This window comes from Carlito syrichta, unplaced genomic scaffold (genome assembly GCF_000164805.1).
Source record: "Carlito syrichta isolate Samal-C Ts95f unplaced genomic scaffold, Tarsius_syrichta-2.0.1 Scaffold287601, whole genome shotgun sequence".
Classification (NCBI taxonomy): Eukaryota; Metazoa; Chordata; class Mammalia; order Primates; family Tarsiidae; genus Carlito; species Carlito syrichta.
In genome coordinates this window covers 108411-131791 of record NW_007231697.1, presented here as the reverse complement: position 1 = coordinate 131791, position 23381 = coordinate 108411, and the positions used below count along the sequence as shown (strand labels likewise).

General features: G+C 40.5%; 1 protein-coding gene across 1 annotated transcript in view; it reads right to left on the bottom strand.

Moving 5' to 3' along the window:
• Nucleotides 1-16840: 16840 nt before the first annotated feature.
• Nucleotides 16841-23381, bottom strand: part of TERB2 (telomere repeat binding bouquet formation protein 2) — a 27603-nt gene continuing 21062 nt past the window's right edge. The window contains exon 7 of the mRNA XM_008052868.1: nucleotides 16841-17024. Coding sequence (XP_008051059.1) covers nucleotides 16885-17024 — 140 coding nt within the window. The 3' untranslated portion in view covers nucleotides 16841-16884. The remainder of the gene's footprint in view (nucleotides 17025-23381) is intronic.

Sequence of the window (23381 nt, the reverse complement as noted above, 5' to 3'; positions counted from 1 at the left end):
TGAAGTGTTTAGCACAGTAATAATAGCATTTACTTTATGTCAGCATGGCAGCTAAATAATGACCCCCAAAGATATGCAGGTGCTAATTTCTGGAACCTGTGAATGTTACTTTATAAGGAAAAAGGGTCTTTGCTGATGTGATTAAGGATCTTGAGATAGGGAAATTATCCTGAATTATCTGAATGGGCCCTAAATGTAATCACAATCGTCCTCATGAGAGGGAGGTAGAGGGAGATTGTACTGCTGACAAAGTACATGATGGAAAGACACTACTTGCTGGCTTTCAAGATGGAGGAAGGTGCCACCTTCGTCCTAACCTATAAAAATCCAGATTTATAAAACAAATTAGGCTGGGCATGGTGGTTCAAGCCTGTAATCCCAGCACTTTGGGAGGCCAAGGCGAGAGGATTACCTGATCCGGGGGGTTAGAGACCAGCCTGGGCAACTTGGCGAGACCTTGTCTCTACAATAAATTTTTTTAAAAAGTAGCTGGGTGTGGTGGCATACACCTGTAGTTCTAGCTACTTGGAAGGCTGAGGTGGAAGGATTGCCTGAGCCCAGCAGGTTGAGGTTGCAGCAGCTGTGAACATGCCACTGCACTCCAGCCTGAGCAACAGAATGAGACTCCAACTCAAAAAATAACTAACTAAATAAAATAAACTGTAGTCATTTTTTCCTTTTACAACTTCTTTCACTCTGGACTCTGGGATAGGTGGAAGAGTGGTTTTAGGGAAAGCTGTAACTTAAGGCTCTTCAGATCCCTTCCTGGCTCAAAATAAAGTTTGTCAGGGGAGTTCTTCACATGTGGGTAAAGGATGTGGTATGTGGTGGGGCCAACTGAGAATGGTAGATTAGTGTGATCCCCGGATACATCTCCCACTAGCAATGAGGAGAAAACAATAGGTGAGAGTTAGATGAAAGAATACAGGGAAGTCTTCAGGATAGGGCCTGTATTAGTTTCCTGAGGCTTCTGTAACAAATTACCACAGACTTGGTGACTTAAAACAATACATTCATTTCAATTCATTCTCCTACAGTTCTGGAACGCAGAGTCTGAAAAAAACTTAACTGGACCAAAATGCAAGTGTCTGCGAGGTCGCCCTCCCTCCAGAGGCTCTGGGGGAGATCTGTTTCTTTTCCTTTTTCAGCATCTAGAGCTGCATTCTTCAGTGGCATATTCCTCCATCTTGAAAGGCTGCCGCGTAGCATCTTGTTTCAATCTTCACATTGCCACCTTCTTCTGTGTATAAGTCACCTAGGTAAGCAGTATGCTAACTGATTAATGATCAAAAGCTTAGTTGCCATTATGGAAGATGCCATCAGACCAGTTCCTTATCTTTGCCATTCAGAAGTCTTCAAGGAAGTTGCTTGAAAGAAACACAAAAACCACACCAACACCCTGTCACATTTGTCCCAGTGGCCTGAGTCACAGGGAAATGCAGAAGGGAGAGAACAATATTCCCTATCTGTGACCTGACTCTGCCCCAGTCCAGACCTAAGAGAGGACTGTAGCTCTTCTGAAGTCCCTGGGAGTTAAGATCCAGGTCAGGACTGATAAACACCACTGGGCATGGGTCCTGGTCGATATCAAAATCTATTTCCCCCAAGGGTTTTCCAAATTTTCTAGGTTGTCTGAAACTGGGGTATAGCCTTTAAAACAGCACTGTCCCATAGAGGTAGAGCCATTTCTTGGTATATGTGGAGGACTGGCTCCAGGACCACACCCCTACTGGGTGCCCCCCACCCATCCATGTGACTACCAAATGCTCACGTCCCTTGTAAAAAATGACGTACTATTTGCATATAGCCTATGTACATCTTGCTGTATACTTTAAATCATCTCTAAGGCCTGGGTGTGGTGGCTCACTTTGAGAGGCCACGGTAGGAGGACTACTTGAGGCCAGGAGTTTGAGACCAGCCTGGGCACCACAGTGAGACCTTGTTTCCATAAAAAAAAAGTTAGCCAGATGCACTGACATGCCCCTGTAGTCCCAGCTACTCGGCAGGCTGAGGCGGGAAGATCACTTGGGTCAAGAGTTCCAGGCTGCAGTGAGCTATGATTACTACACTGTACTCCAGCCTAGGCCACAGAGTGAGATTCTGTCTCAAAAAAATAAAAATCATCTCTAGATTACTTATAATGCCTAATACAATGTAAATGCTATGTAAATAGTTGTTATACTGTATTTTCAAAATTTTGTATTATTTTTATTGTTATATTGCTATTTTTTAAAAAATAGTTTTGATCCCCAGTTGGTTGAATTCACAGATGCAGAACCCACAGATATGGAAGGCCAAATGTATAACGAACCGTATACCTAATTTTAAATTGTCAAGTAGCCACATTTAAACAGTAAAAAAGGGCCGGGCATATTAGCTCATGCCTATAGCCTCAGCACTTTGGGAGGCTGAGGCGAGAGGACTGCCTGAGTCTAGGGATTCAAGACCAGCCTGGAGAACTTGGTGAGACCCCCCTATCTCTACAATAAATCAAAAAAATTAGCTGGGAGCGGTGGCGCGTGCCTGCAGTTCCAGCAACTCGAAAGATTGAGGTGGAAGGATCACCTGAGCCCAGCAGGCCAAGGCTACAGTGACTGTGAGCATGCCACTGCACTCTAGCCTGGGTAACAGAGTGAGACTTCTACTCAAAAAACAAACAACAAAAAATCAAAAAAGTAGCCAGGTGTCATGGTGCACACCTGTAGTCCCAGCTACTCGGGAAGCTGATGCAGAAGGACTACCTGGGTCCAGAAGGTCGAGGCTGCAGTAACTGTGATTGTGCCACTGCACTCCTGCCTGGGTGAAAGAGACTCCGACTCCAAAAAAAAAGTAAAAAAGAAACATGTGAAATTAATTTCAATAATATATTTTATTTAATATAATATCGTTTTAATCCAATCAATATAAAAATTATTCCTTTTTTGTACTAAACCAATGTGTATTTTACACTTATATACATTTCAACTCAGATGAGCCACTTTTCAAGTGTCCAATAGCTACATTTTGCTAATGTATTTTACAGCACAAGTCTACAGTAACTTGACTTGCCTCCTTCCCACTCTACCTCCCACACTCATCAGATGCAAAGATGGTACCAGGGATTTGAGAGGTAGACCAAAAAAGTTCAGGGGACTTGTTTTTTGGACAAACCATAATTGTATACACTATGGAGTACAATGTGATGTTTTGATATAGGTATACAATGTGGTATGATTAAATCAAGCTAATCAATATATTCTTCACCTTGCTTACCTATCATTTTTTATGGTGAAATTTATTCTCTTCGTTATTTTGAATATATAATACATTATTATTGACTATAGTCATCCTGGTGTGCAATAAATCTCAAAACCTGTTCCTTCTGTCTGTCTGAAAATCTGTACCCTTTGATCAACAATTCCCTGTTCCTTCCTTCCCCAACACTCCTCCTCCAGCCTCTGGTAACCATCATTCTCTCTCTACTTCCATGAGTTCAACTTTATAGATTACACATATCAGTGAGATCATGTACTATTTGTCTTTCTGTTCCTGGCTTATTTTGCTTAGCATAATGTCCTCCAGATTCATCTGTGTTGTTGCAAATGACAGGACTTCCCCCTTTCGGGGGACTTGCTGTTGTCATGGTGATGCTGAGTCCACCAGGAAAAACAAAGTTGCTATTTTTTGGAACCATCCTTATCTTTTCCAATATCCATCTTCTCTCCCCTCCTGAAATCAAGGTCCAGTGCTCTCAAAGAATTTGGCCCATATGCTATTAAAGCACCTACTTCACTTTGCCTTACAGTCAGTTAATGTTTCTGGGTTTTTGTTGTTGTTGTTGTTTGTTTGTTTTTTGAGTTGAAGTCTCATTCTGTCTCCCAGGCTGGAGTACAGTAGCACACTCACAGTCACCACAGCCTTGACTCACTGGGCTCAGGTGATCCTTTCACCTCAGCCTTCCAAGTAGCTGGAACTACAGGTATGTACCAACATGCCTGGCAAATTTTTTTTTTAATTGTAGAGGTGAGGTCTCGCCAAGTTGCCCAGGCCAGGTTCAAACCCCTGGGCTCAGGCAATCCTCTTGTCTGCCTCTCAAAGTGCTGGGTTTACAGGTTTGAGTCACCATGCCTGGCCAGTTAATGTTTCAAATGTCCCGACTAGATTTCAAATGTCTTAATAGCAGGGTACCACTCTCTTGTCATCTCTTTATAGGAAAAGAAAAAAAAGCTGTGGGTTTAGCACTTAGTCATCAATAAATGTTTGTAGAATGAATGCATAAATGAATGAATGAGACAGCCCTTACAGAGTTGATGAACTGTGTGTTATGACCTGTGTTTCCTCTGACAACTTCAGGTCCTGCTTTCTAGTTAACAGTGAAACCAGTCTTGCACTGTTGGGTCCCAGCCTGGAAACCGATGGAAATACTCACCTTTATCTTCTGAGTTCTTACTCTTATAAATTTAACTCAGCAAATAGTTCCTGAATAAGTTCTATATTCCAGGCACCATGTTGGGTCTGTGAAAACTGCAAAGATGAGTAAGAAATAATCCTCGCCCTCAGGTCCCTAACAATGTAGTCAGGGACCTTCGACAGGTGTACACAAATAATTATAAATTTAGGCTGAGTAACCTAAGTGCTCTAAGTAGAATAGAGATTTCTGTGGCAATGGGCGGGGGGAGGGGGCGGCAGGGGGAGTTGCAGAAGATGTTTCATTCAGGGACATCCTTTGAGATGATGCTTGGAGGAAGGACAGAATTTGGATAGATGGGATGAAGGGAGAGAAAGAAACAGCTTTTAAAAATCTAACAAATGAGGAAGAAACACAATACAGATTAGGTGTGGTGAAGAGATTAATTAGGACAAGGAAATGAGCCAGATTCTAAAGATAAGAACAGAGTGGAAGAAGTCACAACAGGGTGGCAGGGAACAGACTTCATTCAGAGGGGTGAGGGCTCCACAGGCACTCTTCTTTAAGCCAGTAACGCTGTGCAAAGAGCTCATGAAGTTGAGAATCCCAGAAAGAGATGAGGTAGATCTTTATTACACACTCATGCTGGCAGAGGCAAGGCCTGGAGGAATGAAAAGCTCTCTGACCAAGAAAGGAGGAATCTCTTAAAGATTGTGACACAATCAGATTTCAGCAAAGTCCCAGAGTGACAGAGAAAGGATGAGAAGAAATCAGATGTGTTGGGAAGAACTTTATGTAGCACAGAACACGTGGATAATAAATATTCTGGCTAGCACGTGCTACATGCTCCGGAGATTATGGGAGTAGTCAGAACAGGAAGTCAAACACTTCCCTGGGAAATCACCCCAGGGTGGGGACGTGGAAGAAGAATGGAGACAGTGATTGCCAAGGCTGGAGTGTAAATGACAAGTGACAGCCTTTTCCAAGTCATTAAGGTCAGGACCCAGGCCCAGAGTTGTGTAGGTAGTTCTGTACATATCACAAAATTTGGACCCACAACAATGGAAAAAATTCCAAGGACTGACATTGAGGCAGGTATGTAAAAGAAAAGTAGAAATAATCTAATTTAAAGACAAGACCAATTTACTTTCCATTTTATTTTTAAAGTTCAGATGCACCTATTGCCCCGAACAGTTTTACTTCAGAACAAGAAACAGGCCCTTTTGCCTTTTCAGAGCACACACACAAGGTCATCTAAAAAACACACATTTTAGACCGGGGACGGTGGCTCAAACATGTAATCCCAGCACTTTGGGAGGCCAAGGTGAGAGGATTGCCTGAGCCCATGGGTTCAAGACCAGCCTGAGCAACTTGGTGAAACCAATAAATCAAAAAAATTAGCTGGCGTGGTGGCATATACCTGTAGTTCCAGTTACTTGGAAGGTTGAGATGGAAGGATTGCCTGAGCCCAGTGCGGGGGGTCCCGCCCTACAAGGGTCGTGAGATGTCCTGAAGGAGAGACGGACAGGAGAAAGACGAAGATAATGTACCCAGACACCTGTTTTTTGAACAGATGACAATTTAATGTTAGTTAACACAGAGCTTTTATACCATTCGTAAAGGGGCAAGACAAAGAAAATTCCTTCACGTACATATGCTCTACAAGTTACCACCATCTAGTGGTTTTAGCAATAAACAAGCCAAGAACCCTGTAAACATTCAGACAATGTCTTATTCATAAGGCCAAAGATGATAGTTTTAGTCTAAAGTCCCGAATTACAGTCCTTGAACTGTCTCCAGAAAGTTTAGCAGTAGTCTTTCTTCTGGGGCTTTATGTCCTTCAGAGTTTTGTAATCGCCTTTGTTGTCTAGGTGTCTTCATTACTTTTCTCTTATCCTGCAGTGCTTGTTTTTAAAGAAAACTCAAAAGAAGCTTTTAGTAATGTTTCCCAGGCCCCCAAGGTTGTTTTCTGTCTTTAGCTAAGTTGTCATAAAAGTGTCTGATTAGTATATTATGAGTTCAGTGAAAACCCACTTTACAAATGTTAATTTAGAGTTTTAACTATTGAATTAAGTAAAAACCTTAAAGATAATCTTTATCCTAAGTCAGTGAAAACAGTGTTATAAATCACCTACATAACTTCTAGATAAGTGTTAGAACTTATAATGAGCTCATAATAAACTTACTATAAACTTGTGCTTCTAAAGAACCTTATGTCTAAACACTAAACTGCATAATCCTAAATCAGATAAGGAGTGAATATACTTATATCATTTATTACTTAAGCAATATCTAGTAACTTATAACCAAGTGAAAGAAAGCATTCTTGATGTGCTTCAGAGTTTAACCCTTGCATATGTTAGAAAAGGCCAAGTGGCATAGTGGGAAAATGGAAAAATGAACCATGACATCTCCAGGTTAGTTGTGATTCTTCGCATAAACATGCCATCTTCTTCTTCCACGACTGCACAGAATTTCTTCAGCTGTATCAACAGCAAAGATGGAAGACAGAAGGGCCTCAGCTGCCCGGACTCGCTTTGCGGCCGGGGTGGGGGGTCCTCAGCACACCTGGACTTTGTCAATCAGGCGGGCCTCCAAGGCTGGCTTCCAACAGCCCAGCAGGTGGAGGCTGCAGTGGCCATGAGCGTGCCACTGCACTCCAGCCTGGGCGGCAGAGTGAGACTCCAACTCAAAAAAAAAAAAAGCCCACACATTTTGCATTCAGTGGTACACACCCAGAGCTGTACAGGAGACTGAAAATGGATAGTATACACTGAATATGTAGCAACTGCTAGACCTTGTGCAGTGTTCTTTTACAGGCATTATCTAATTTAACCCTCATTATCCATGACATTACGTTACCAACTTCATTTCTCAGATGGGGAAGCAGATTACATAGCTTGCCAAGAACACAAAGCTAGTAATTAGGAAGATTTTAAAATACTATAAATTCGTGTTTATAGTTATAGAAGTTTTCAGATTTCCTTTTTCGGTGTGGCAGTTTTAGTAATATAGAAATGTATTTATTTTATTTTTTGAGTTGGTGTCTCACTCAGGCTCACCCAGGCTAGAGTGTAGCAGCACAATCACGGCCACCACAGCCTTGACCTCAGGCAATTCTTCCACCTCAGCTTTCCAAGTAACTGGGACTACAGGTGTGTACCACTTTGCCCAGCTAATTAAAAAAAAAAAACTGAGCCGGGCTCGGTGGCTCAGTCTGTAATCCCGCGCCTTTGGGAGGCTGAGGTGAGTGGATTGCCGGAGCCCGCGGGTTCGAGACCCGCCTGGGCAGCAAGACCTCATCTCTACAATAAATCAAAAAATCAGCCGGGCATGGTAGCGCATGCCTGTAATTCCGGCTACTCGGAAGGCTGAGGTGGAAGGATCGCCGGAGACCAGCAGGTCGAGGCTGCAGTGGCCGGGAGCGGCCACTGCACTTCAGTCTGGGTGACAGAGTGAGACTCCAACTCAAAAAAAAAAAAAAAAAAATTGGAGAGATGAGGTTTCACTATGCTGCCCAGGCTGGTCTCGAAATCCTGGGCTCAAGCGATCCTCCCACCTCGGCCTCCCAAAGTGCTGGGATTACAGGCATAAGCCACAATGCCTGGCCTTTCCTAGAAATTTTAGAAATTTAAATAGTTCCTTGAAACTTTCTTTTTTTTTTTTTTTTTGAGTTAGAGTCTCACTCTGTCACCCAGACTGAAGTGCCGTGACCCGCTCACGGCTACCGCAGCCTCCACCTTCTGGGCTCAGGAGATCCTTCTGCCTCAGCCTTCCAAGTAGCTGGAACTACAGGTGTGCACTATCACTCCGGGCTTTTAAAAAAAAATTTATTGTAGAGCCGGGCTCGGTGGCTCAGCCTGTAATCCCGTGCTTTGGGAGGCTGAGGTGAGTGGATTGCCGAGACACACCTGGGCAACTTGGCAAGACCTCATCTCTACAATAAATCAAAAAAATTAGCCGGGCATGGTAGCACGCGCCTGTAGTTCCAGCTACTCGGAAGGCTGAGGCGGAAGGATCGCCGGAGCCCAAGCAGGTGGAGGCTGCGGTGGCCGGGAGCGGCCACTGCACTTCAGTCTGGGTGACAGAGTGAGACTCCAACTCAAAAAAAAAAAAAAATTTATTGTAGAAATGAGGTTTCACCAAGTTGTCCAGGCTGGTCTTGAACCCTGAGCTTAGACAATCTTCTCACCTCGGCCTGATCACAGGCTTGAACCACTAATCCCGGCCTAAGTTTTCAAATGTATTGACATTGGTTTTGTCATAATTGTCTCTCTTTAAAAAAAAAAGAAATGTCTGGCCAGGCTTGGTGGCTCAGCCTGTAATCCCAGAGCTTTGGCAAGCCAAGGCAAGTGGATTGCCTGAGTCCACAGGTTCGAGACCTGCCCGGGCAACTTGGCGAGACGTCGTCTCTACAATAAATCAAAAATTAGCCGGGCATGGTAGTGCATGCCTGTAGTTCTGGTTACTTGGAAGGCTGAGGCAGAGGGATCACCGGAGCCCAGCAGGTCAAGGCTGCAGTGGCCGGGAGTGTGCCACTGCACTCCAGTCTGGGAGACAGAGTGAGACTCCAGCTCAAAAAAAAAAAAAAAAATTGTCTGTGGGATCTGAGATGTATTCCTCTTTTCATTTCTGATGTCATGTGTGCCCTCTTTCTTTTTCTTGACCAGTCTTTTCAGAAATGTATCTTTTTTTAACTTCCAATTTTTTCACTTATTTATTTTAAAAACTTTTTTTATTTTAAAGATGTGGGGTACAATTCAGGATTAGGTAGATAAGTGGTCATTGTACAGGTAAAGACGTTCTTTTTGAACAGTCTCTTGATTTGTTGATCCCTTCTATTGTAAGTTTTTTTTTTATTTTGTTAATTTCTCTTATAGCTCCACTATGAGTCTGTAATGTTTCTTTCCTTTTATTTTCTTTGGAGCTATTTTTTGGCAATTTTTTTTCTAATTTCTTGAGATGGATACGTAGTTCATTGATTTTTTTTAGCCTCTATTCTTGTCTAAATATGCATTCAAGACTATAATATTTCCTAAAATGTGGCATTAACTGCATTTCTGCAACTCTTGTATTTTATTATCATTTAGTTTAAAATATTTTCTAACTTCCATTGTCACTTCTATTTTGATGTATGGGTTATTTAGATATGTATTTCTTAATATTAAAATCTGAGGATTTTCTTGTTATTTGTTTTTTATTGATTTCTTGTTTAATTGCTCTGTGGTTAGAGAACATACTTTGAATTATTTCACATCTTTGACATTTGTTGAAACTTGCTTTATGGCCTAACATATGTTCTATGGCAGATTATGTTTTCCATAGTTAGTCACAACAGTATCTCCTTTGCCAGATACTCTTCTTCCATGTGACTTTGCCATTTTACTGACCAAGGGAAAAATACCCTGTAACTGATCAAGGGAAAATAGCTGACCTGGCAGCTTTTGCTTTCAGCTTCTTGGAAGATGACCACTATGTAAGGGAAGTGTAGCTACCCTCAAGTCACCATGCTGTGAGAAACTCAAGCCATGTGGAAAGACCTTGGAGGATGAGACATCCTGAGAAGAGAAGAGAGGCCGGTGAGCACCAAGGTACCAAGACATGTGACTAAAGGAGCCATCATGGACATCTAGTCCAGTCAAGTCTTCTAGTTCTAGCTGTTTCTGACTGAAGTCACATAGGACACCCCTAGTGAGTACTACCCACCTGAGCCCATTCCACCCACAGGAACTTAAGAAATGATAAATTGCTAATTTAAACTCTACATTTAAAGAGAATTTGTAATGCAGCAATAGTTATTCAGAACATGGTTAATTTGTGTAGATATTCTGAATGTATTTTAAAGGAATAGCCGGGCTCGGTGGCTCAACCTGTAATCCCGCGCCCTTTGGAGTCTGAGGTGAGTGGATTGCCTGAGCCCGCGGGTTCAACACCCGCCTGGGCAGCGAGACCTCATCTCTACAATAAAATCAAAAAATCAGCCGGGCGTGGTAGCGCATGCCTGTAATTCCGGTTACTTGAAAGGCTGAGGTGGAAGGATCGCCAGAGCCCAGCAGGTCAAGGCTGCGGTGGCCGGGAGTGGCCACTGCACTCCAGTCTGGGCGACAGAGTGAGACTCCAACTCAAAAAACAAACAAACAAAAAAATCAGCCGGCCGTGATAGCGCATGCCTGTAATTCCGGCTACTTGGAAGACTGAGGCGGAAGGACTGCGGGAGCCCAGCAGGTCGAGGCTGCGGTGGCCGGAAGCGGCCACTGCACTCCAGTCTAGGTGACAGAGTGAGACTCCAACTCAAAATAATCATCATAATAATAATACTCGGACTCATGAACTCAGGCAATCCTCTTGCCTCCACCTCCCAAAGTGCTGGGATTACAGGTGTGATCTACCGCGCATAGCTGATTTAAGTACTTTAGAATATGCTAAACCGAAGAATATTTTACTCATGCTAACTGGAATTTTATGCTACATAGTATTTCTGGGAATTATTTGTGCCTGTTAAAATTTTATAGACTCATAGATCTGGAAGGTCCCTTAGAAATCAATTGTTACAGACAGCTTAGTTATAGTATTATCTTTGGAGGTAGTATTCTAAGTCTTTTTCTTTTTATATTATTTTTATATGATTAATTTTTAAACATAAGGACACATCATACATAGTCAGAAAAATAAACTAAAAATAGTTATTGAGGCCAGAGTTTGAGCCCAGCCTGGGCAAAAGTGAGACCCCCCCATCTCTACAAGAAAAATTTTAAAAGTAGCTAGGTGTGGTGGCACATGCCTGTAGCCCCAGCTACTTGTCATACTGAGGCAGGAGGATCACTTGAGCCTAGGAGTTGGAGGCTGTAGTGAACTGCTATCATGTCACTGTACTCCAGCCTATGTGACAGAGTGAAACAAAAAAAAAGTAGAAGGGAGGTTATTCCTGCTAAGAAATTCAGTGTGGAAAATAATAGTCTTTTCAACAAGTGGTGCTGGAACAACTGGATATCCAAATGCCAAAGAATAAATTTGAACTCCTACATCACTCCATATACAAAAATTAACTCAAAACGAATCATAGACCTAAATGTAAGGATTAAAATTATAAAACTCTTAGAAGAAAATGTTGGAGTAAATCTTCATGCTCTTGGGTTAGGCAAAAATTTCTTAGGCCCAAAACCAAAAGAACAACCAACAAAAGAAAACACAGCTAAATTGAGCTTCAATAAAATGAAAAACTTTTGAGCTGTATGCAATGTTATCAAGTAAAAAAATAAAACAACCCTTGAATGGGATAAAATACTTGCAAGTCATATATATGATAAGGAACTTGTATATCCAAAATATATAAATAACTTATAATTTATTAACAGACAGATAACCCAAATTAAAAATGGCAAAGGACTTAAATAGACATTCCTCTAATAAATAAATAAAAAGTAGCTAATAAGCACATGAAAATATACTCAGTATCACTAGCAATTAGGGAAATGCAAACCTAAACCATAAGATACCACTTAAGACACTAGGATGACTATATTTAATAAGACAGATAACAAGTGTTATGGAGGATATGAAGAAATTGGAGTCCTTACAAATTGTTGGTGGGTATGAAAATGGTATAGCTACTTTGGAAAACAGTTTGGCAGTTCCTCAAAATGTTACACATTGTTGTTACATGACCCACAATTCCATTCTTAGGTATATATCCAATATAAAAATATATATATCCACGCAAAAACTTGTACACAAAATGTTCATAGCAGCATTACTCATAGTTGCCAAAAAAGTAGAAACAACCTAAGTGTCCATCAACTGATAGATAAATAAAATGTAGTATATCCATACAATGGAATATTACCTGGCAATAAAAAGGAATGAAGGCCAGGTGTGGTAGCTCAGCCTGTAATCCCAGCACTTTGGGAGGCCGAGGTGAGAGGATTGCCTGAGCCCGGGTGTTCGAGACCAGTCTGGCAACTTGGTAAGACCTTGTCCTTACAATAAATCACAAAAACTAGCTGGGCGTGGTGGCATGCATCTGTAGTTCCAGCTACTTGGAAGGCTGAGGCGGAAGGTTCACCTAAACCCAGCAGGTCAAGGCTGCAGTGGCTGTGAGCATGCCACTGCACTCCTCCAGCCTGGGTGACAAGAGTGAGACTCCAACTCAAAAAAGAAAGAAATGAAGTACTGATACATGCTATAACACAAATGAACCTTGAATACATTGTGGTAAGCAAAAGAAGCCAGTCAAAATGTCCAGAATAGGCAAATCTATAGTGACAGAAAGTAGATTAGTTATTGCCTGGGGCTAGGGCTGTGGGTATGTGTTGGCGACACAGTGACTGCTAATAAGCAAGGGTTTATGTTGCACAGTGGGCAGGTCTATGTAAACCTTCCCCTAAAGTCTGATGAAGCTGATAGGCTGAAGAGAGAGGCTGACATACGCAGTTTCTTAGAAAGAAACATTCAGTAGGGACTTACAAACAGAAACGATGTCTGTGTCTGTGTCTCCATGGCAAGACAAGATCGTGGAGCCCTGCACCATTAACCCCTACACCCAGGCTTATATACCTTGGGAAAAGGGTGATTCAGAAGGGATTTGTAGGATGACTGATGTACGGTATGTATCATCAAGGTTATTTGACCTAAGGGCAGGACTTATATACATACTCTTAAGTAATGAAAAATAGATCACTGAAAATCTTAGAGGTCTTCCCAAGACTGGGGTTCATCAGAAGACTACATGGTGGATTAGCATCCAAGATGGAGTTGCTTTGACCTCTACAAGCTTCTTTTTATGGTGATGAAAATGTTCTTAATTAGATTGTAGTGATGGTCGTACAATGTGAGAAACAAGCTCACCTGTCCAAAATCAAAGGATGGACATGGAGACACAGAGTGCAGCAGAAGCGAGACTTTAATGGTGGTCTTGCAAAATTGGGTGTCTGGTAGGCAGGCACACCCAAAACGGTTACATCAAGCAATTTATTCCCCAGTGTGCAAGTCCCTCCCCCATTTCCTCACTGGCCGAGTACTATGGGGTGTACAATCTTCCCAGGCATCACCTAAGTTTTATTATTCTCTTATAAGGTATTCATTGTCCCCTTCCCTCTTTTCCTGCCCCCAAAAAAGACCCATCAAAGGTCTTGAGAAAGTAGAACCAGGAAGTAGAAAGAACAAAGGGCTGATGACCAGCCACCATTTTAAGAAGTCAGAGTGGTAGTTCTGGGTTTTGTTTGTTTAGGGACTTTCCAGGAACATGTACTTTCTGGGGTTGCCATATCTGCAAGTTAATTAAGCAACTTTTGTTAAGCAACCCTTTGAAAAGGAATCATTTCGGCTATTTTTCTTACAACTCTGTGGTTACACCAAAAATCATCAAATTGTATATTTTATATGAATGGATCGTAAGGTATGTGAATTATATCCTAATAAAGCAGTTAAAATAAAGTCTACTCCATGAAATTGGAATAGCAATATGATTAAAGATATCATTCTATTCATTCATTTTATTTTATTTTATTTTTACTATATGGAACACTTCATGAATTTGCATGTCATCCTTGTGCAGGGGACATGCTAATCTTCTCTGTATCATTCCAATTTTAGTATATGTGCTGTCAAAGCAAGCACTATTAATTCATTATTAAACAGTAAGATTATTTTCAAAGTTTTACCCTGCTAAATAATAGTGTAATCAAGCACTCCATTTCAAAGAACTATTTTTTTACTAAAGCTGCTATAAATCTAATAATCATGTGCTGTCACTAAGGTCACCTACATAACTTCAAGGTCAAAGTCTGTTACTACTTCACAGATGCAAATAACTGTTATCTTCCACACAATTCTTTCCCATAGAACAAGGTCAGTAGCCTGCCCTAATTATGATTGGTGTAACAGTAACAGATACAAAATATAATGGATTAAACAGAACAGAAGCTTATTTATCTGTCACGTAAACATCTACAGGTAGGTAACACAAGGCTGGCATGGCAGATTTCTCCATAATATTCTCAGGTCCCTGGGCTTTCATTCTACTACTTTGCCAATTGTAGGGTGTGGTTTTTGCTCTTAGGGTTCCAAGGCAACAAGGTGAAAGAAGACAGAAAAAGTGAGGGTAGACGAAAAGAGGGCAAAGTGTGTGTGCCAAATGTCTTTAAGAAAAGTTCCCAGGTGCCATTTCGGCTGTACATCCAGTAGCCAAAACATTGTGACATAGCCATATTTAATTTCAAGTGAGACTGAAAATATAGTCTTTATTCTTGGTAGCATGTACCCAGATAGAAATTAGGGGTTCCATATCATGGAAAAAAGGGAAATGGACACTCAGAAATAACTAGCAGAATTGGCCAATGACTCATAACACCTAATTACACAAAACCCCACCAAAAGCTATAAATAAAAATAATCTGGTCACAAAGGATGAAAGAAATAATAAGAAATAAGAAGTACACACTGTGGGGAGTGGGATTGGCAGTAGTGGGAAACTGCCGGGGGGGTACACACCTCATCAACAAGGGTACCTGCATAATGAACATTTATGAACTCTGAATTATACCCCACATCTTTAAAATAAGAAATATTAAAAAAGAACTACACACTAAATTAAATAATATAAGAAATGACTATATTTAGTAGTTGAAAACATCAGAGGAAACATGTTTACAAAAGGGTGACGAAATAATAAGTTTTAACAATGGGGGAAATATTTTTTATGAGAGAACCAGAAGCAATATCCATCAGATATACTAAAGCCAATAAAGAAACAGTTTAAATAAAGAATTAAAATCATATTGCTTTTCACTTCCCAATAAAATAATAAACTTAACAAAACAAATAGTACCTTTTTGTCTCTTTATTTCTTCATATGCCTCTAATTTCTGAAATTATCACTAATTTTATTTCTTTAGGCAATACTTCAATGATATATACTGCATTTTGCCTTTTCTATATACACCTAAAGCTATAATCACTTTTGTCTGAAAAACAAACCAAAAAAAGCGTTTTATTACAGTTTTTTATTTACATATGCATAATACATATGTTGGGAAAATACTGGATGCTCTCTTCCAAGAAATCCCAATGTATAAAACAATGTAAATTTACTTAATCCTCTTAATAATTTATTTAAGATTTACAGACAGGCTTTGCTTCTATATAAGAAACAATTGTAAGATAAAGTTTTCAGGAGAAATAAATTTCAGGAAAAGATAATTAACATTTAGTTTTTTAAAATTTTACAAGTTCTGAAGGACTTAACCACAGTTACACCATGTGGGAAAAATATAATTCTCAAATGCTGATGCCAAGAGTAGTGTTAACATTTTGTATTATGAAATTTGACTAATGGAAAAAAGGTCAGGGCCAGGACCCATATATACCAACTGACCCAAGCACTAAAAAAAGTGTACATTTTCTTTAGATAGTTCTACAGCTAGTATGTACTTCCTAAGAGAAATTACTATTCCAACAAGATGATAGCTTCACAAATAACATGTCATTTACACATCTCCAAAATGTAATAAACTGACCAGACTCTATACAGTATGGCCATATGAATAAAGATAACAAGTTGTCTTCTTGAAATCACTATGACTCAATACTATTTCAGCTTATTTAAAAGACAAACATGTTGGCTTTTTTCTGAGTCCACTTTGCAGATCTGCAGTCCTATTATACATGACACAGAAGCTATAGAATATACTGTGTAGGAGACTGAGGAAGCCCTAGACTGGAAAATTGGGAGGGTTGTGTTCCAGTTCTGCTTTGACTCCCTAAATTAGGCACCCTAGATAAGACAACTTATCAAGGTCTTCATTTCCTCATTAAAAACAATTAATGAGTTGGACTCAATGTTCTCTAAGGTCCTTTCCAGCACCTGATTCTAAGGTGCCTTGCAGGTTCATCTAGGATGACACAGCACTCATAGTCTGTTTACATCAAATAGTTTCTGACACATTTATCAGAAACCATCCAACAAGAAATATGCATAAATTATTTAAATGTTTTCCTCTGTGTTTCTAGTCAGGGTCCTGCATTCTAATTTTTAAAATCAAAATAAGATGACCAGAATATAAAACTTAGCATTCACAGCACTGAATCTAGAAGAAATGTAATCAACAGAATGTTAAAACAAAAAGAGCATTTGACAGAGAGAAAGAGGAGATAGATGGAGACATATTATGAAGCATGTTTCAATGACAATTATTCCATAGCAACTGTGCACCCAGAATTTGTGAACATATTTTTACAAGCTAGGGGGAAAGTTCAGCTTAAATGTCAAAACATAGCGCCAAAATGATTCTGAATTTCCTAAAGACACACTTTAAGGAAGAGACGTATTCTTCTCATTTCCCCATACTCCAGTTCCAAAGTGGAACATTTTAAATTATACGCATCTTAGGTAATTTTTTTTTTTTTTTTTTTTTTTTGAGACAGGGTCTTTCTCTGTTGCCCAGGCTGGAATTTTGGTAAAATTCTATAGAAAACAAATGCCCAGATATTTACAATTTAACTTATTTCTTCTTCAATTTGTTTTTTATAGCAGATATGTTAATTTCATTTTGAACATGGTATGCCAAATATCCTGAGGTTCCAGGAATGAAGTCATGCAGCTCCCCAAGGAATTTCTTCATGGCATCAATGGATATATAACCTATATAATAAAAAATACACATATAATTGAAACTCTATCATTCTATCTGCTTTGCAGTGTCCTTGATTTATTAGAGTTGACTTCTAAAAAATGTTTTTAGAAAAGGAGAAAAAAGAAGAAGTAATATTAGTAAGAAAATTCTCCACAAAACCTGATAATTATCAGAGAACACCCTCCTTACCCCTCCCCACAACATCCCAACAACCTTTTAAAACACAGATGCTTGATTAGACACTTTTGACTATTGAGATTGTGATTTCTAGCTTGGGGCTGGAGCATAAAACTACTTAGACCAAAATAGCAGGGAAAAGTATCTGGCTTAGAGGTTAAGCACTTATAACTATCAACCTAGCTACTAACAACACAAACAACTCAACTTCCCTGTTACAAGCAGGCAACACTTTCTTGCACTGCTAACACTGGGATAACATTCTTCTAATAAAATTATGGGAACATTGACATTTCTGCTCAGTCAACAAAGGTTAAAGGTGTGAGCAATTTTGATGTCATCAATAATCTGAAATAGATATGAGTATCAAAAAAAAAAAAAAAAACAAATTCTACCTAGTATGGAGAAAGTTTAAGGACTCAATGACAAAGCAATATTAACTTGATAGCAACTGCTTACTATTTGAATTAGTATATTTTATGTGTAATGCCAGTGTTTGTAAAACTGCAATCAAATTTAAAAGCAAATACTGTATGAAAAAAAAAATTCTGGTAGAGCTCAAGGATGACTGAATATAGAACACCACTACCATTAAGATTAGCAGGATATCTATGCATACAGTTTGATTGCTTTTAACAATAAACAATAAGTTCACAGTTAAATTAACTATGAATCTTACCATATAAAAGTGATTACTATCTTTAAAGATATTTTAATCATGGTCATTTACTTTATAGGATCTCTTTTTTTTTCCACTGAGTTGAAGTATCTCACTCTGTTGCCCAGGCTGGAGTGTGGTGACACATGACTGTGGTTCCGACTACTTGGAAGGCTGAGGCAGAAGGATCACTGGAGCCCAGCAGGTCAAGGCTGTGGTGGCCAGGAGCGTGCCACAGCACTCCTGTCTGGGTGATGGAACGAGACACCAATATATATATATATTCCTGTAAGTATAAGAGGGCTAAGACAGCCAGGTGTGATAGCTCACACCTACAATCCCAGCACTTTGGGAGACCAAGGTGAGAGGATTGCCTAAGCCCACAGGTTTGAGACCAGCCTGGGCAACTTGGCAAGACTTCATTTCTACAATAAATAAAAAAATTAGCCGGGCGTGGTGGCATGTGCCTGTAGTTCCAGCTACTTGGAAGGCTGAGGCAGAAGGATCACCTGAGCCCAGCAGGTCGAGGCTGCAGTGCCTAGGAGTATGCCATTACCCTCCAGCTTGGGTGACAGAGTGAGACTCCAACTCAAAAAAACAAAAATAAAAAAAGAAGGATAGGACATTTACAGCATTAGAGACAGATTATTGTAGAAGTTTTGAAATAGAACTTTAAGTTAAAACTGACAGAAACCTAATTTAAACTAATTTAAGCAAAAGGGGAATTACTGGAAGGACACTGCCATATCATCCAAGCTACGAGGAAAGGCAGACATATTGCCAGGTCTCGGCATTAACTAGAACCAGCTATCATCACTCTTTCGCTGATTTCAAGTTTTTCTCGACTGGTTAGCCTCAGTTTTCTTTTTTGTAGGGAAGTTGGTCTTCTTTCATGGTAGAAAATATGGCTACCAATAGTGCCTAAGTTTTACATCTGAACTTTAGTTGCCTGAACAAAAATGACTTGACTTGCTATGTTCCATATCTAAAAATTCAGAAAAAAAGCTGTGATTAGTCCAGCTTAAATCAGGCATTCAATCTCAAAGCAACTGTTGGGGCCACTCTGATCCTGTGTTACCCATATGAATTGGAAGAAGAGAAAGGCATGCTTGGAGGACAATCCCATATGCATCCATGGTAGCCAGCCTCCCAGATGCCCGTCTGAACTCCACCTTTTGCTATTCACAAACTTGTATAGTCCCCTACCACTTTGTACTTGGTTTGGTCTATACGACCAACAGCATATGATATAAGTAATGGTGCATCACTTTAGAGAGTAGGATATAAAAAAGACTGTGGTTTCCATCTTGGGCAAGCTCCTTTTCACTCTTAGGTTTCTCAGCCTGAAAGAAGCAAACTACCATATTGTGAATAGCTCTTAGAGAGAGGCCCACTTGGTTGAAGAGTTGAAGACTTGGGTCAAAACCCAGCTAGGACCCAACACCTGCCAATAACCCCCTGAGTTAGTTTTGAAGTGGATTTTCCAGTCCCAGTTGTACCTTGGAATGACTGTACCCTAAGCTAACAACTTGACTGCAACTTTACAAGGTCTTTGAAACAGAAATACCCAACTAAGATACTTTTGGATTTCTGACTCTCAGAAACTATAAAGTAATAAATGTTCATTGTTTTAAGCTGCTAAATTTGGGGGCAATTTGATATATAGTAATAAATAACAAATGCAGTATCTATTATGGAGCTGTATTTAATTATCAGAACCCTTTGGTTTGAACATTTTTGTCTGCAAAGTATTTTCAACTATTAGTAAAAACCAAAACAAAACAAAACCATTGATATTTTAGGAGACATTTCGCAATGTCTGGAGACATTTTTAGTTGTTACAAGTAGGGGAGGCAGGGATGGTGCTATTGGTATCTATCAGACAGAGACCAGGATAAACATCCTACAATGCACAGGACTGACACCCAACCACCCTTGCCCAAACAAAGAATTATCTGGCCTAAAATGCCAATAGTGCCAAAACTGAGAAACCCTGTTCTAGGGCATAGCTCCAACTTATATTTCCTATAACTATAAAGATTTCAATTCATTCTATTTTCAGAGATTTAACAGTTATTAAGTTGAACCCAACTCATTTCAAGGAAGAGATAGTCAAGTTATAGTCGCAAAAACTGATACCACAGCCTTAAACTCTCACTCACTAAATGTTTATTTAAAACAAGCTGATTTTTTTCCGTCACAAAGTTATTCCTTCCTGTACCAGCAGATGGGCAAATACTTTTCATTTCATATCAAAATTAAAAACAAATTATCTCTAAAAAATGAAGCTTTCTTCCAAGAAAGTGTTATTAAATGTTTAATGTAGAAATGGAAAAAAAGGAAATAAATATTCAATTGGGCAAATAAAAAGATCAAAAATGTTACTTTAGTTTTACCAATAAAATTAACATCATATTACTATAGGTTAAAATTATACTTTAAAAATTCCAATTCACTTTGGGAGGCTGAGGCGAGAGGACTGCCTGAGCCCAGGAGTTTGAGACCAGCCTGGGCAACTTGGTGAGACCTCATCTCTACAATAAATCAAAAGATTAGACGGGCATGGTAGCGTGTGCCTATAGTTCCCGCTACTTGAAAGGCTGAGGTGGAAGGATTGCCTGAGCCCAGTAGGTTGAGGCTGCGGTGGCCGTGAGCATGCCACTGCACTCCAGACTGGGCAACAGAGTGAGATTCCAACTCAAAATAAAAATAAAAATAATGGGATTAATAGTAGCAAATATCTGTCTGGGGACGGGGAAACACCTCTTATCAACAGGGTGCCTGAATAAAACGTAATTGTATACCTAATCCTTAACTGTACTCCACAAAACCATAATAAAAAATACTAAAAAAAAGAAACCAAAAAAAATAATAAAATAAAATAAAATTTCTGATTAATGACTTTTTATAGTTCTTTTTACATTTATTTTTATAGCCGGGTGCAGTGGCTCACGCCTGTAACCCCAACACTTTGGGAGGCGGAGGCAAAGAGAATTGCCTGAACTCAGGGGTTCGAGACCAGCTTGGGCAACATGATGAGACCTTGTCTCTACACACACACAAAAAAAACATCAGCGGGCATGGTGGCACATGCCTCTGGTTCTGGCTATTTGGAAGACTGAGATGAAAGGATCACCTGAGCCCAGCAGGTTGAGGCTGTAGTAGCCATGAGCATGTTACTACACTCTAGCCTGGGCGACAGAGTGAGACTCTGATTCAAAAAAAATATATATTATTTTTATATAACCCTGCCATGTCTTTCAGAACAGATTGTTTCTTTATCCAGCAATGACACATAGAACAGCATTATTATATGTCCAAATGTAAGCATATATCTCTATCGATTTTAATATTTATCATTGATCTTTTTAATATATTATTAAATGTTTAGTAAGTCCAAATGAACAGGGATAGTCATATGACAAAAGACATCTAAGAATCTGTGCACTAGTTGTCAGTAGTTTTAATATCACTATATAAAGAGGAAGTGATACATACACAAATAATTTTAAATGAATTTCCAAAAACACTATACTTTAAAATTTGGTGGTTTAAAAAATAGTTTTCTAGACTCTCTATTTCTGAAATTGTTATCAATGGCCCTGAAAAGACCAAGCAAACACAATGGAGTTACCTTGGCCATTTTGGGCAGGTAGTTTGGTGTTGGCTTTTACTTTTGTCTTGTTAGAGCAAATAATGTCTTACTTTGTAATAGGTCCCTTGGCAATGTCAACAGGTGGGACCCACCCATCTTCGCCTCACCCGGGGTCCTCTACTCACTCTAGTCCTGCTGCCTCTCTCACACACAACACTACTGGATGATGGCTACCGCTGGCAGTTTTACGTTGAAGAAACAGCCCAGTCTTACGGTGAAGTCATTACTCAGGTTGTAGGCACCGGACTGTGCCAGCCCTGGGGGTGCCAGACACCAGTCACCATCGACATCTCAATAGGCAGCATGAACTCCATCAGCCTGGGTGCAACCCCAACCCCGGTCTTCTGTTTCCAATATGACCAAACTAATGCCAAATGTAACTGGTGGCCTCAGACATATGGGGATTGTGCAAATAATGGTGAAAAATGCACAAGGTCTACCCTCTTACCCACCTGGGAAAACTAACCCGTTTCACCATCTCTGATCACTGGCACCCCAGGTGGGTACAGGGATTCGAGGGAGTTGTTTACAACTTCTGGCTAAACTCCAAACCATCAGGAAAACTCCGCATTTTCTGAACATACTGCCTTATTTTTCCTCCCCCTAACAAACTTCCCAGCCTTATTGCAGAAGCAGAAGCTTCTTTGGCTAACCAACTCCTCCCCCTGCCCCCCACTGCTGACTGCCCTTCTCTGATCTCTTGGCTCCGTTTAATACAAGAAAGTATCTCATTACTCAACCACTCTTCGGTTGGAAATGTAAGTAACTGCTTCCTTTGCGCCGCTCTAATCCTCTCCCCTTTAACAGCAGTTCCTGTCACACAATTGTCCAATGCCTCTAGTGGGCCAGTCAACCAGCCTCCTATCCCTGGAGTTCCTTTGTTCTGGCCCCTCAGTAACCTCTCTAATACCTGTTATGGCAGCTCCTGCACATGCAACATCTCCAGACCTGTGCCATCTACTCTATCTGCTCCAAGGGATGGATTCTTTTGGTGTAACGGCACCCTCTTCAAATCTATCAATAATTCTTATTTTTGTTGCTATCTGGTAACACTTGTGCCACAGCTTACATTCTATTCTGAAGAAGAACTCTTACTCAAAGCCTTTCCCACTCCCTGTCGCACCCGCTGTGTGGCATTTCTCCCCCTCATGCTTGGTCTAATGCTTGCCACGTCCTTGGTGGCTGGAGGGCTGGGCGGGGGAGCACTGGGACACAGCCTCCTTTCTTCCCAAAATCTGGAAAAAAGGCTCCAAGCTGCTCTGGAAGCATCCTCAAGCTCCCTGGCATCCCTGCAACGGCAAATAACCTCTCTAGCCAGGGTTTCTTTACAGAACCGCAGGGCCCTTGATCTCCTTACAGCCGGCCAGGGTGGAACCTGCATGTTTCTCCAGGAAGAATGCTGTTTCTACATTAATGAAACAGGCTGGTAGAGGAAAATGTCAACGTCCTCCGAAAGCTGGAAGATGAACTTCGCCAAAAATACACCGCAGAATCGCCCTTCTCTGCTTGGTGGAACTCGGGCATCGCCCAATGGGTCATGCCATTCTTGGGACCTGCTCTACTTATCTGTCTTTTACTTATGGTTGCACCCTGTCTGTTTAATTTTTTGCAGTCTCGCATGAAGGAAATTTCCCGCGTTGCAGTCAATCAGCTACTCCTGCACCCCTATCCATATGCCCCACTTCCCTCCAAGCCACCCCATCCTGGCCTCCCCTAAAACTACTCTCCCTTTCAGCTTGAAGCAGCCAGATCAAGTCAACGCCCCTTATACCAAAGAGGTAGGGATGTTAGGCTCAGGGGGAAGCAGCACTCACTTTCCCCCATCTGCCCCTCCACCCACCGATCCCCTATGCACCCCTCCACCCCAAACCCACA